The 12,402-nt window shown below is 39.8% G+C and overlaps 1 protein-coding gene across 2 annotated transcripts in view; it reads left to right on the top strand.

The window, feature by feature from the left end:
* Nucleotides 1-12,402, top strand: part of LOC117831964 (mitochondrial import inner membrane translocase subunit TIM16-like) — a 139,614-nt gene that overhangs the window by 38,783 nt on the left and 88,429 nt on the right. For both annotated transcript variants that reach the window (XM_034710877.1, XM_034710875.1), the window contains exons 8-9: nucleotides 5,148-5,231; nucleotides 6,630-6,712. In XM_034710877.1, coding sequence (XP_034566768.1) covers nucleotides 5,148-5,231; nucleotides 6,630-6,712 — 167 coding nt within the window. The remainder of the gene's footprint in view (nucleotides 1-5,147; nucleotides 5,232-6,629; nucleotides 6,713-12,402) is intronic.

Below are 12,402 nucleotides of genomic sequence, written 5' to 3'. Positions count from 1 at the left end.
TTTCAAATGTGAGAGAAAGTGGTAATTTTTCATGCTGGGTCTTGCAGGTTCATCTATAAGGCTGTGTTTCAGCTCATTACAGAGACGCTCTGATGTTGTATTTGGACATCTTACATCCCTCTGACATCTCATCTGGAGCTCAGCAGCAGAACAGCAGAACTGAATGTGGCAAAATAAGCGACGATGCAGAAACTGTTCTGTTTAATCGTCCATGTAAGATGAACACATTAGAATCACTAGCCAGAAAATGAATCAGATACTTGTTGCTCCTGGAAGTACTTCTAGTGTTAAACAGACTGAGCAGATTAAAATAGGCCAAGCTCAGCTTGTTCCTAGTTTGGTCAGAGGACCATCTCCGCACTGTCTTGCCCCTGGAAGGAAATCAGTGCCGGAGAAGAACCGCTCAGTGACGATGAACTCTCTTTGTGTCTTGTTTATATCATCCTGGCTATAGCCTCTCTCATTCCCCCACTCCTTTTCTGATCTATCACTTTTCTAGAGGTCTTCGTTTACTCTGGTCCTCTCTCATACATCTGGCCTGTTTTCTAACTCACTCACTTGCAAAGACTTATCAAGGCAAGTTTGAGTTTAGTAACTTGCACAAGGCATTCTTTCTAACTGCCAGCTGAAAAATGATCTTGAGTCATAAGCTAAGTGTTTATTCAATCCAGGACTTATTATCAACTCTGTCGGTTCCTTGGTAGCATAACTTCAGAAATGTGTTTAGGAGAAAGGTCAGTATAGTGCTTTCTAATCCCTCTTAGTGACTACAGCTATTTAAGAGCACACACCAGGAGCCAGAAAACATCTGTAGTGCATACACACGTTTGTCAGGTACAGTGCTGTTATGTACAAAGACATATCATCCCTGAGAGAGGTGCAGAGGTGCAGATCGGAGAATTTCCTTTTTAAGGCTTTGATTTAATGTTGGCATGTGTGGTGTCATGTCCTCTCGTAGCTGCTAACAGTAAACCTGCCTTGAACACCCACTGTGGCCTATAAGCACACTTTCAGCACTCTTCTATGCAGGGACTTACATTGTAATCCACTTTCCAGACAGGGATGGTTTCAGCACAGGAGTCTTGGCCTTTGCTTTCATGGAAGAGACAAACAATTTAGGAAAAAAGTCTCTATTTTAGGAAAGGAAGATTTACTGTATGTCTATTTAATCTCTGTCGATGCATACACACACTCTACTGACATGCACTCTTTTTATATCTCCTCTTTATCTCCTCTGAGGGATTTTGGACCTTCTGTTCAATGTCAACTTATACCCCTGTTAAATAAGTGCTACCGTCTGTACCAAGTGTACTTCTGTAACGATACCACACTGGTTTTGGTCCTTTTGATACATCATGTAATTAACTTCACGCTTCCTCCTCAGTCCTCACTCAGCGGCTCAGCTTTCCTTTAAAGCTTAAGTTACCAGATTGCATTTAATTTTATTTCAGGAGGAACTTCCGTTTTTGAAGGCAAGTCAAGGCAACTTTATTTGTATAGTGCATTTAATACATGAGAGCAACTCAATGTGCTTTACATTAAAACATTAAAGGCATTGGAAACATTCAGACAAGCATAAAAGAGCATAATTAAAATGACAAATATAATGAAACATAGAAAATAAAAGGAAACTTTGAAATACATTAAAAATTAAGTTAAAATTTGCATTTAAAGTGAGTTAAAATAAGCTAAAATTGGAAGGCAGTGGCAAATAAAAAATAAAAATAATAATAAATTTATTTATATAGCACCTTTTAAAAACAAATGTTTACAAAGTGCTTTGACAAACAAAGCGTAGTTCACTAGCAGAGTAAACAAATTGAAAGAGGAGAAGATGTGATCAATACGAAACAAAATGCAACGCAAGAGTTTAAAGGGAATACACGTCAATTAAACAGTATGGAGTGGTGTGACAATGGACCAGTAAATCATTTTTGAGAGGTTTTTCAGGGTAAATACATAAAAATAAATAAATACAAATAAATAAAAATGGAGAAGTAAATAAAAGCAATAAAATAAGTTTTCAGAGTAAAAGGATGACATGACATCGGGAAAATTAGAAAAGGTGCAAATGATGAATTAGGAGCATTAGAATGATAAAGAAAAATTAGAATAATAATTTAAAACAATAAATATTCAAATAAAATTTAAGACAATGAATTAGTTGGATAAAAACTAAAATTAGTAATAAAATAGAGGTAAAGGCGGTTAGAAATATAATCACATAAAAGCTAGTTTGTAAAATGTGTTTAAGAAGAGATTTAAAAGATGTCACTGACTCTGCGTGCCTTATCTCCTCAGGGAGGTCGTTCCAAAGTCGAGGAGCTCTGATTGAGCAAGCACGATCCCCTTTGGATTGAGCCTCGACTTTGGAATGACCAAAAATGCTCCAACCGAGGATCTAAGGTCCGCGAGATGGCTCATAATTTATAAGCATTTCTGCAATGTATCCCGGGGCGAGACCCATACTAGCTTTAAAAGTGGTCAGTAAAATCTTAAAATCTATTCTAAAATGCACAGGAAGCCAGTGGAGAAAAGCAAGGACAGGAGTGATGTGATGTCATCTGTTAAAACCAGTTAGAAGGTCTTAGTCTTGGACTTAAAAGAAGTGAGAGTTGGAGTGGACCTACAGCTTTTTTAGGACTCGAGCAGCAGCATTCTGTATGAGCTGCAGTCGTCTGATGGACTTTTTAGGGAGTCCTGTAAAGACACCATTACAGTAGTCTAGTCTGCTAAAGATAAATGCATGGACGAGTTTTTCTGCATCCTGCTGACACATAAGTCCTTAAATCCTTGATACATTCTTAAGGTGATAGTAGGCGGACTTTGTAATTGTCTTAATGTGGCTGCTGAAACTAAGGTCTGAGTCTATGACTACACCAAGGTTTCTGGCTTGGTTTGTACATTTCATTGTTTCAGATTGAAGCAGAGCAGTAACCTTTAACCTTTCCTCCTTGGCTCCAAAAACAATCATTTCAGTTTTTTCTTTGTTTAACTGAAGAAAATTCTGGCACATCCAAGCATTGATTTGTTCGATGCATCTACTCAGTGTTTGTATGGGACTATAATCCCCATTTAAGCAAAACATCTTTTGTTGAAATAGCTTTTTTGGTAATTAGTGACATATTACTATGACACAAAATTCTTGAATTCATAATTCATTTCACTCAAGCACGATAACATAGTTATCTATGCCACGTTCTGATAAATTAAGGTCAAGTTAAAATTACATTTCATTAAGCACTGGTTTTGTAGGGGACGCTGTAAATGTAGTGTGTCTGGTGAGCCGTTGGGGGGCTTAAAAACAAGTTCTACCCTGGGCCCACTTATGCCAGGGGAAGTCCTGAAAAGGCAGCAAAAATCCCTGGTTGGAAAAAAATAAACTGCTGATTGCTCCTGCTTTGTTTTGTTTCAACAGTTCCTTCAAAGACTTACATTTGGGAAAATGCCCAATTGAGCTTTGACTAAATTCATTTTGACTTTTTCAATTTTGTAAGCTAGCAACTTCAGCCCAAATGTCCCTTTGCTGCAACTAAACTGTTGCACAATGGCCTCAAAGACTTGATGCTTCTGCTTTTAGTTGCTGCCCCAAGTGGTTGCTGTTACGTGATGAGTCATCCTAAAATCAGTGCCTCATCGGTACATATTCAGACCGATAAGATGTAATTACAGTGCTCCGATGGGGAAGGGAGTGAGCTGTTAAATTCCTTAACATTGAAATCAACAAAACAAACAGCACCCTTATCCATCCCTCCAGAATGCCTATGCTGCACTGTCTTACATGTGTGTGTCATTTATGTCCGAGTTATACAGGAGTGAGAAGCACCCTGAAGAGGATTTCTTAAGAACAAGCCATGAAATGTTTGATTCGGATAGTTTAAAGAAATGCAAATAAGCAGATGCTCAATCTGTCCCTCTCAAGAGTCGATTCTCAAACCACCAGGTCTCTTGCATGTGGCGAGAGTGACGTCAGGAAGGAGAGAAGAAGAAGCTGGGTTTGAGTTAGGAAGATGGGGCCACATGTGTGTTTGCCTCCAAAGTGGAATGAATATTACTGTGCACATCCCTACTGGTCCAACCATTATCTTTGGTTATAGCTTGGCATGTGCCCATTGCACTATCAAACATGGGCCTGAGTTAATAGAGCTTTTAAGGCACAGAGCCCTGTAACCTTCCTTGTGTGCAAGGTTGCAACATGGCAGCTCAAGTTCTCATTTGCTTTCACAATTTGTCATCTGTGGCTATTTAACAGTGAGACAAGAACGAGGCAGCCCACTCAGCAGAGAGTTTGTGAGTGTTAAGCCCTTGAAAATAAGCCTCTGTCTTCTTAATTTGCTCACATGTCCGGCTAAGCTCCTCAGGGTTAGTGTGCCTATAAAAATGACAACAGTAATTTGGGGAGACAGAGTGTGCTGAGGGGCTGACTGCCGCTGCTCCATGGAAATTTCATGTTTGACCTCCATGGCTTATGGGAAAGCTGAGCGTAACTGTAGCATTACAGATACTAAGGAGTTCAAGGGGTCTGACTGTGGCTGTGAGACATTCAAAGCAGGTTGGATGTGTCAGATGAGCTCTAAATTACATGACTTTAGTGCTGTTTAAAGACCTCAAGCCAGCCTTTTGCATCTTATCTCTTCTTTTGTCCTCATCTTTGTAATTACAGCACATCCATAGCTTGATTCAACAGCAGCACACTGTTTCTGGTGCATTTACTAACTTACACAACACTTTTTGAAGACCACCCATCAGAGTGAGCGTGTTGTTACTGTTTTGACACATATTCCACATTTAAACAGCATCACCCTGTCTCATCACCATGAGTGCAGATGCAGTGTCACAGTTTGGTAATCCAAGCAGTGTAGGAGCAGAGGTCACCTTGTCTGTTACATCAACACAAACAAGCGCTCCTTTCATGGGACAAGTCCTGCTCTGTCCCACCACAGGGATGTGTCATGAAGCACCTGGGCAAAGAGCTGTCTGTCTTCTTTCTATGTCTGCATATCATTCACTCATCATCACCCCTCTCTTTATCTTGAGTTAGGTTATGTTGACAGTCTCATAATAGAGACATTGACTTATAGACGTAGAGATCAATTTATTATCTTAATTCTGTAGTCTTATTTAAAATCTTGTATTGTGTCCCACAGAGTGCCAAGAGCCTGCAGAACAACAAGGACTCAAGGATCCTGTGGGTCAAAGACGATCGTTTACTCACCGCCGGCTTCGATATGGTGAGACACTCTGAACTTGTCACATCTGTTGCATCATCTTGTGATTACTACTTTTTTTCACTTGTGTGTAATTAGAATGTAATTAATCCAGCACTTGTCTGACATGTAAACATGCTGCAGTATTCAGAGAGTGAGGTGACTTTAAATGTTTTTGTTACAATACTCAAATACTAATAATTTTGCAAGAAATTCTCATATTTTTCATGTTATTTTATTTGTATATCAAGACAAAGATCATTTGGCATTTCCTCTTTTAGTAGCATATATTTGCATACACAACTCATCTTATAAGGTGCCCTGTCACAACTTGTGAAAGAAGACATTTGAGGCACACAGTGATCATTGATCAACTTGTTGGCAGGATTTTAAAAGTGGAACAATGTTTGCTGGACTGAAATGACTCTCTTCTTACTAAAATGTTATCACTTGACCCTTAAAAAATATTTACAGTTAAACTTAAGACGTGTCAATATTCAGTTTCCAGGAAGTTGCATTACAGTGAGTAAGTGATTTCATGCACATCGCCCAATTTTTGCACCTTTTTCATGACCTAGCCATTCTTATAAACCCTGCAGCCTCTTTTCAAATTTGATAGATGACCCCATATTCCTCATGGTTGTGACATGTACATCACCAAACTTACTGATTCATATTCAAATCATTGATCCCCTTATGTCCTGCAATGTAAGGTAACTTATTGTGAATATTTATCCATAATTAAAAGTGTTAGCTGTCCACTAGGAACTTTCTGGTGACTTTACTAAGTCCTGACCAATTCTTACTCTAAAACTTCTGAAGCTATTTAGTATTCCTAACTCAAGGCATGCCATCATGTTGCATTATGTAGTTATCCTTCATGCCCATTTACTCTTTTTAAATTCAATTTTTTTACATTTATTTCTCGTCTCGACACTGAAATGTACTAAAAACAGCTGATGTTGATGCTCAATGTGTTACTCAAAAAAAGCCTCAACATGCCTGTAAAGATTCCTGTAAAGTCCTGCATTTGAGTCCACAACAATCACAGGGAAGGACAGCAAAATTTCTGGAGTGACTAAATATTCACTTGTGTACCAAAAATGCTGTGCAACATGATGCTTTCCTTCCAAAATGTCTGGATAAATGAAGTCACAGTTATGCATTACTGAACCTGTAAGTATGGCTGAGAAAGTGTTTATTTTTTATTGAGTGTAACATTCTGAAGAAATTTATTTTGAAAAGCATCTCTACAGCTGTTTGGACTCATACTGGAATACTGACACTGAAATATGAAAATCAGTCCAATAGAATGAGACATTTTTTCAAGTCTTTTCGTTTAAATCCTCCTATCTTCTATTTCATTTTTTGTGCTTTCATACCTTAACAGCATTTTCATGTGGTGTTGTTGTGTGTGTGTAGATGCGTAGCCGTGAGGCAAGGCTTTGGGACAGCAGGAACCTGAGCTCGTCCATCAGCTCTGTGACACTCAGCTCCTCCAGCGGGTGAGTACCTCTTTAATGTGCAGCGATTGACTTCCTAACAGTCACGACAAAGACTGTGTTGCTCTTTAATGTCCATCAGCATGACGGCGGTAGGTCTTGTGTTATAGTACAAAGTGGGATTGTGTGTGTGTATGTATAATTTGACACACTTAGCGTACAGTTTGTGTGTGTGTGGTATGTGGATGCTGGTGTGTGGTATTTACATAAAAGGTATAATGTATGGAGGGCCTCTGCACATTTTGGAACTTCCTTGTGGCTGTATGGCCGGACAGACATGCAGACCTCCCAGAGCTCTGACACTGTCCCTCCACATTCCTGCCATTTCCTGGGTGAGAGCCACACACAGAGACTCCTATCCTCTCTTTCAGTTGAAGAAAGTGTGTATATGTGTGTTCCCTTTTCCTCTATAACCACAACTGCTGCAAAGGGTCAGGCATCAGCAGCAGACACATCAACACTTCTCCCTTCTGCTCACTGCTGCTGCTGCTGCTGCCGCTGACCCGCTCCGTGTATTCCTCCAAACACGGCAGCTGAGGACTGGAGGAGAGCGGGAGTGTGGCCGGGTACCCAAAAAAAGAACAGAGTGGAAGGATGAAGGGAATAAGAGAAAAAGAGAGGGGGTGAGAGGGCGCCTTTGTGGGCTCCAGCTTGTGCATTTTAGTGCTTTCATAAGCAGGATAGTGAGCCAAGTCATTCCAAACTGGAGCAGACCAGACTCTGCCAGGCTATTGAGCATGGAATAAATAAGTGCTTTTATAAATGTTTCTTCAAAAAGTCAACAGGTAGTTTCACAGAGTGATACAGCTTTGCTTCATGTGTTGCATTTCTTTAAGCAGCACAGGTTCCACATCTTTTCCTCGGCCCAGGTATATACGAGTCTGTATGCGGCCATGTTTGGAGAAATTGAAAGTGTGAGGATACACAATGCTGGATTATGTAAAAAGCATGAACAGATTTTATTAGCCAGTAAAATAGGGAAGTGGTTTGTAAGGAATGCCATTGTTTTCCCCCTCCTCTTTGGAATCTGTTTGTGTTTATGTGTGTGTGTTTGTTTGAGAAGTTTAAGAGTTGACACAGCAGGGTCCTGAATAACAACCTCCACCCACCTCCCTCCCCCCTGCTCTCTTGTTCACCACTCATCCTCATTTCCTCCACTTCCTCCTTCATTTAAGATGGATAGATGCCTGTCCGATGGCCTCTTTGGAAACCATCACCTCGTTTAATGACAGTGTACTCTTCATGGAAATGCAGGATGCAAATGACGCCTCCTTTTTTCAGTCTGTAAAAAAAAATCAGGACAAAACACTTTCAGGAACTGTGTGTCAGCTAAAAACCACAGAAGATAGTGTTAATTGGTGAATTTTATTGGTGTCTGTCGTCGTAGACAGAGGAATGTAGAAGTTAACTCATAGTCTGTAGTGGTTGTTTTGTGGGTGTGATGATAATGGTGCAACTTAAAGAGAATGTACCAGCGCTGTGAGGATTTCTACTGAGTACTTCTGCTCATCTGGGAACAAGCTGTTTTCCTGATGACTTCTTACTCAACCACTGTCTGCTTTTCTGAGTGTCTGTCCACACTCTCTTGAATCAGCAGAAGAGCACACCATATTGGACTCATTTAATACATTTACTCAGCTTTGAATTTGCAAAAGGCCCTTTGGTTTCCTGCATTTCAAAATGAGCTAATTTGACAATCTGCAAACTTTCATCCCTCATAATTGCTTGGGTGTGTGCTGACCCATCTGCAGTATGTCCCGTATTAAATCACTTCAATCATGATATCATATGGCGGGATGGTTTGTCAGGGAGCTATCACTCTCAAGGCCACATCCCTCCAGATGCCTGGAGAGCAGCGCTGATATAAACCAGGTAGGCAATCAAAAGATGGATGGGACCTTGCCCTTTACTGCCATGCTGTTTTTTTCCCAGTCCTCCTCATTTCTCACATCTTCTTTGCCACAATATTGCCTTCACCTCTCTTGCCTTTTCATCTGTAATCTATCCTGAGGAGCCTGAAGAATATCAGTTTGTTTCTCTGTGTGTTTAAAATAAGCTTTGGCCTTGACCGAGGCCTTGTCTGAGCATTTGGCTCAAGCTGCTGTTACTCTGTTTTACCTTGTTAAGCATTCCGAACAAACAACAAGAAACAACAAGTGAGCATACTTAAAATGAAGCAGCTTATCACCGTTATATAGCTAATGTTATCAGGAAGCGGAAGACTAGACATGTGTTTTCTGCAGCTCATATGTGGCAAGTTTGTGGACAAATATTCACAAACTGGCCAGATAACTGGCCACCAGATATTTGTCTGGCTTTAAACATTCTGTTGTCTAGACAAAAAATGTCCTAAAGAAGAACTGTCTTCAGAGTCAGCAGATATTTGCTCTGTTGACTGACAGAGGCAATCTGCAAATAATGTGCCATGTTAGCATCTGATATTTATCTTTATTGTATCAATTTAATGCTGGCAGCCAGTTGCTTAACAACAGATTCAGAGTTTTAGACTAACTCTGATTTGTTTTAACGGTCAAATGAGAAAGAAAATGTCTGCATTTTGGGAATGTGACACTATTTCAAAGAAGGATCAGGAGCATGCAGTTGGTAGGACATGTTTCAGTGGCATTTTAAGAGAAGGGGTTTTACTGCAACTGAAAAAAGCTGATCAAAGCTCTTCAAAAAAATTAACAGAAACAAAGAAGTTAAAAATCCTTTTTTGGAATTAACTATCACCTAAATTGTTCTTTCAAACATCAGTATCAATGTCAGCCCTGATTTTCACAAATCAAAGTCGAGAACAAATCAGAATCTCGAGCTCCGGTTTGGCTTTAGTGTGATCCATGTGGCTATAGTCCTCAAAGCGGATGGCCTGCGTTTGATTCCAGCCTGCAGTTCTTTGCTGCATGACATCCCTCTCTCCCTGTCCAGTGTCCCACTTAACCCGCTGTCCTACCTCGCTGATTGAAGGCATAAAAGCCCAGAAAATAACCTAAAAAAAGAAAAATTTGCAAGATAATTTCCATTTAGAAAAAGAACTCGACACAGTCAGAATAAAATAACTGAACATAATATACAGAGGAGAGAAATAGCTTCAATAGATGAGTGAGATAATTAAAGAACCCTAGATTGACTACACTTGTTACAAAGTGTACAATTAAGAACCTTTGATAAAATTACTGAGGGGATCTGATTTCTTTTTTTTTGTTATTTTATTTAACCTCATTTGCTGTCTTCTTTTTTTTTTTTAAAGGACAACTGAATAGAGACTGGGTGGGAGAATTGGGGAGATGAAAGCAGCAGAAGGTCTTAAATGGGAGTTGAAACCAGCTACTGTGAAGAGCATTGCAGCCTCAGTTCATGTGCACACTAAACCCAGAGGCCAACCAGTGCCCCTGCTCTTCTAAACAACATCTTTTGTTGTCTTTGGTTTTGTATGACATTTATTGTAGTGTCGTCTGACGGTAAGCCCCCTTATGTGTAATTTATTTCCCTTTACTAAATAAAAAGAAGAACTAACAAGGCATCACGAATTAAATGAAAGGTCAAATATAACCTCTACTTCTTTTTGCGTCACATTTCAGCTGCAGCCATACACTTAATGAACATAAAGAGCTCAGAGAGGTAGTCTACAACAAACTCTGATAAGAGAAATGGCTGGCCTGTTTTTTAGGTAGTGGATAAGGTCAACATTTTGGCTACTTGTTTAGTTTACCTGATCTTTATTTATCTTTTTTATCATTGTATTTTAATGAAACTGAGGAAAGGCTCATGTCTGGGCCTCCTTCCACCAATGTTAGTCACTATTTAAACAGTATTTTGTGTTGTTTCTTAGACAAAGTCACCATACTTTGCCATCATTCAGCTTCAGTTCAGCACCAGGCTGTCCTCGATTTCCCTTTGTCCCTCTGAGTTTTAATTCCTTGTCTCTGGTTTGTTATCCTGGTTGGTTTTCTTGGGAGGATGATGTCTCAGTGCATTTCCCTTGTGTGACAAACAGCTATGAAAAAGACAAAATGCTGCAATCAAAAGGAACGTTGTCTCCATCTTTCTCCGCACTTGACAAATTGAAGCGTAACATTGTACATGAGCAGCTGAGGAAGCTTAAAGTCAAACATCCGTAGAGGGGCATTTCCTCCATGTCATTTTGTGCCCGAGGTGCACACAAAGATGGATTTCTTCTTTTTTCTTGTCTGTTTTTAATTAAACACGCCGCAGTAAACATGGTGTGTAATCGGAGCAGCGAGCTGGCTTGTATCAGGTTAGCTCTGCTCGTCCACAATATTCAGTAGGACTGTTTTCTTTGGAGTGTCACAACATGAGAGGCCCTGCAGCCTGAGCCAGTGAAACAGGGGTTGTGGGTAGAATATAATTTGGATGGAGAATAACGGAGGGGAAATGTTTATTTTTCGGTTGGGGTTGAAATTGAGAACGAAGAATTGAGGGGCTGAGGGTGAAGAGTCGGAGAGGGGTGCTTTTAACTCTGCAGAGGTTGCTATTACTGCATGCCGGTTTTCCATGCGAGCTGCAGATCTGGACACTGGAGAACAACATGTATCCCTGTTTACCACCCTTCCCTCCATACTCTCCCCTCTATAAACCTGAATTATAATAATGAGTTTAATTGAGCCTCTGAGCCAGCTGCAATCAGTTACCATTACAACAAGGTGCAATTGCAACCAGCTTGCTGTGCAAATGCTTGAGAGGGCACGATAGTAACCATTGCTTGCACACTTTTGCAGTTATCTGCAGACTCAGAATAACGGAGTCCTCCCACAGTGAAGGTCTTGATGATGCAATGCTAATAAATTAGCTTGCAATTGTTTTAAAAGCTGAGTCAGGATTCGGCATAACAAAAATGTAATTTCAGAAAATCTCCGGCTTCAACCCCTATGATTATCCTCTGTCACTTTAATGTTCTACTTATGAGTAGGGCTGGGTGCTGACGTCATGATACAATACATATAATGATACATGGGTCATGATTAAATATGCAACTCTTTAAACACTACAAATTTAATTTGCATATCAAGAACTGTCATTCTGAAAAGCACCAAAAGTAAGACTGAAAGCTTCAGTGAAAACCTGTCTGCAGCCTTTGCTTCAGTCATTCAAGAAAGCTAAGAAATATAACAGTGACCACCCAAAGACAAATCATTGAATTGACTGCTCTCATTAACTAGCCTTTCAGGGTGGTGGAGGGTTTCACAGGCTTATGATGTACTCAGAGCCTCACTAGGTTACTTCTCAAATGTAAAGCCTTATACCTGCAAGCTTTGTCATCAGTCATATAGAAGCTCTTTACTAATGCTAATCATATTAGCTCCACCATAGACTCTGGACGTTGAATGTAAGTCCTATAAACAATGAAAAAAAATGTGTAAATATCACTATCAGATAAAAATCTCAGCTTGTGGCCTGTAAAAAAATGCAGGTACAGAAAAAGTCTATAAAAATAAACCAACTCATTCCATTTACCATGAATAGTTACTAAAGCATAGGGTAGGGATTCTTTTGAAATATTACTCCTTATTTATCCCTTAAAATCTATATGTGGTGTAATCTGCCCACTGTCAGATAATTTTTGGATTTTTATTTGTGCCTTTGTAAAACTTGAAGGGATAAGGTAAGGGTGCTGGTTTGATTTAGTGGTCAACATTGTGCACCCCATGTATAGAAGCTGTAGTCCTCTCAAA

This window comes from Notolabrus celidotus, chromosome 20 (assembly GCF_009762535.1).
Source record: "Notolabrus celidotus isolate fNotCel1 chromosome 20, fNotCel1.pri, whole genome shotgun sequence".
Classification (NCBI taxonomy): Eukaryota; Metazoa; Chordata; class Actinopteri; order Labriformes; family Labridae; genus Notolabrus; species Notolabrus celidotus.
The sequence above is the reverse complement of the archived record's forward strand: the minus strand, read 5'-3'. Positions and strand labels throughout refer to the sequence as shown.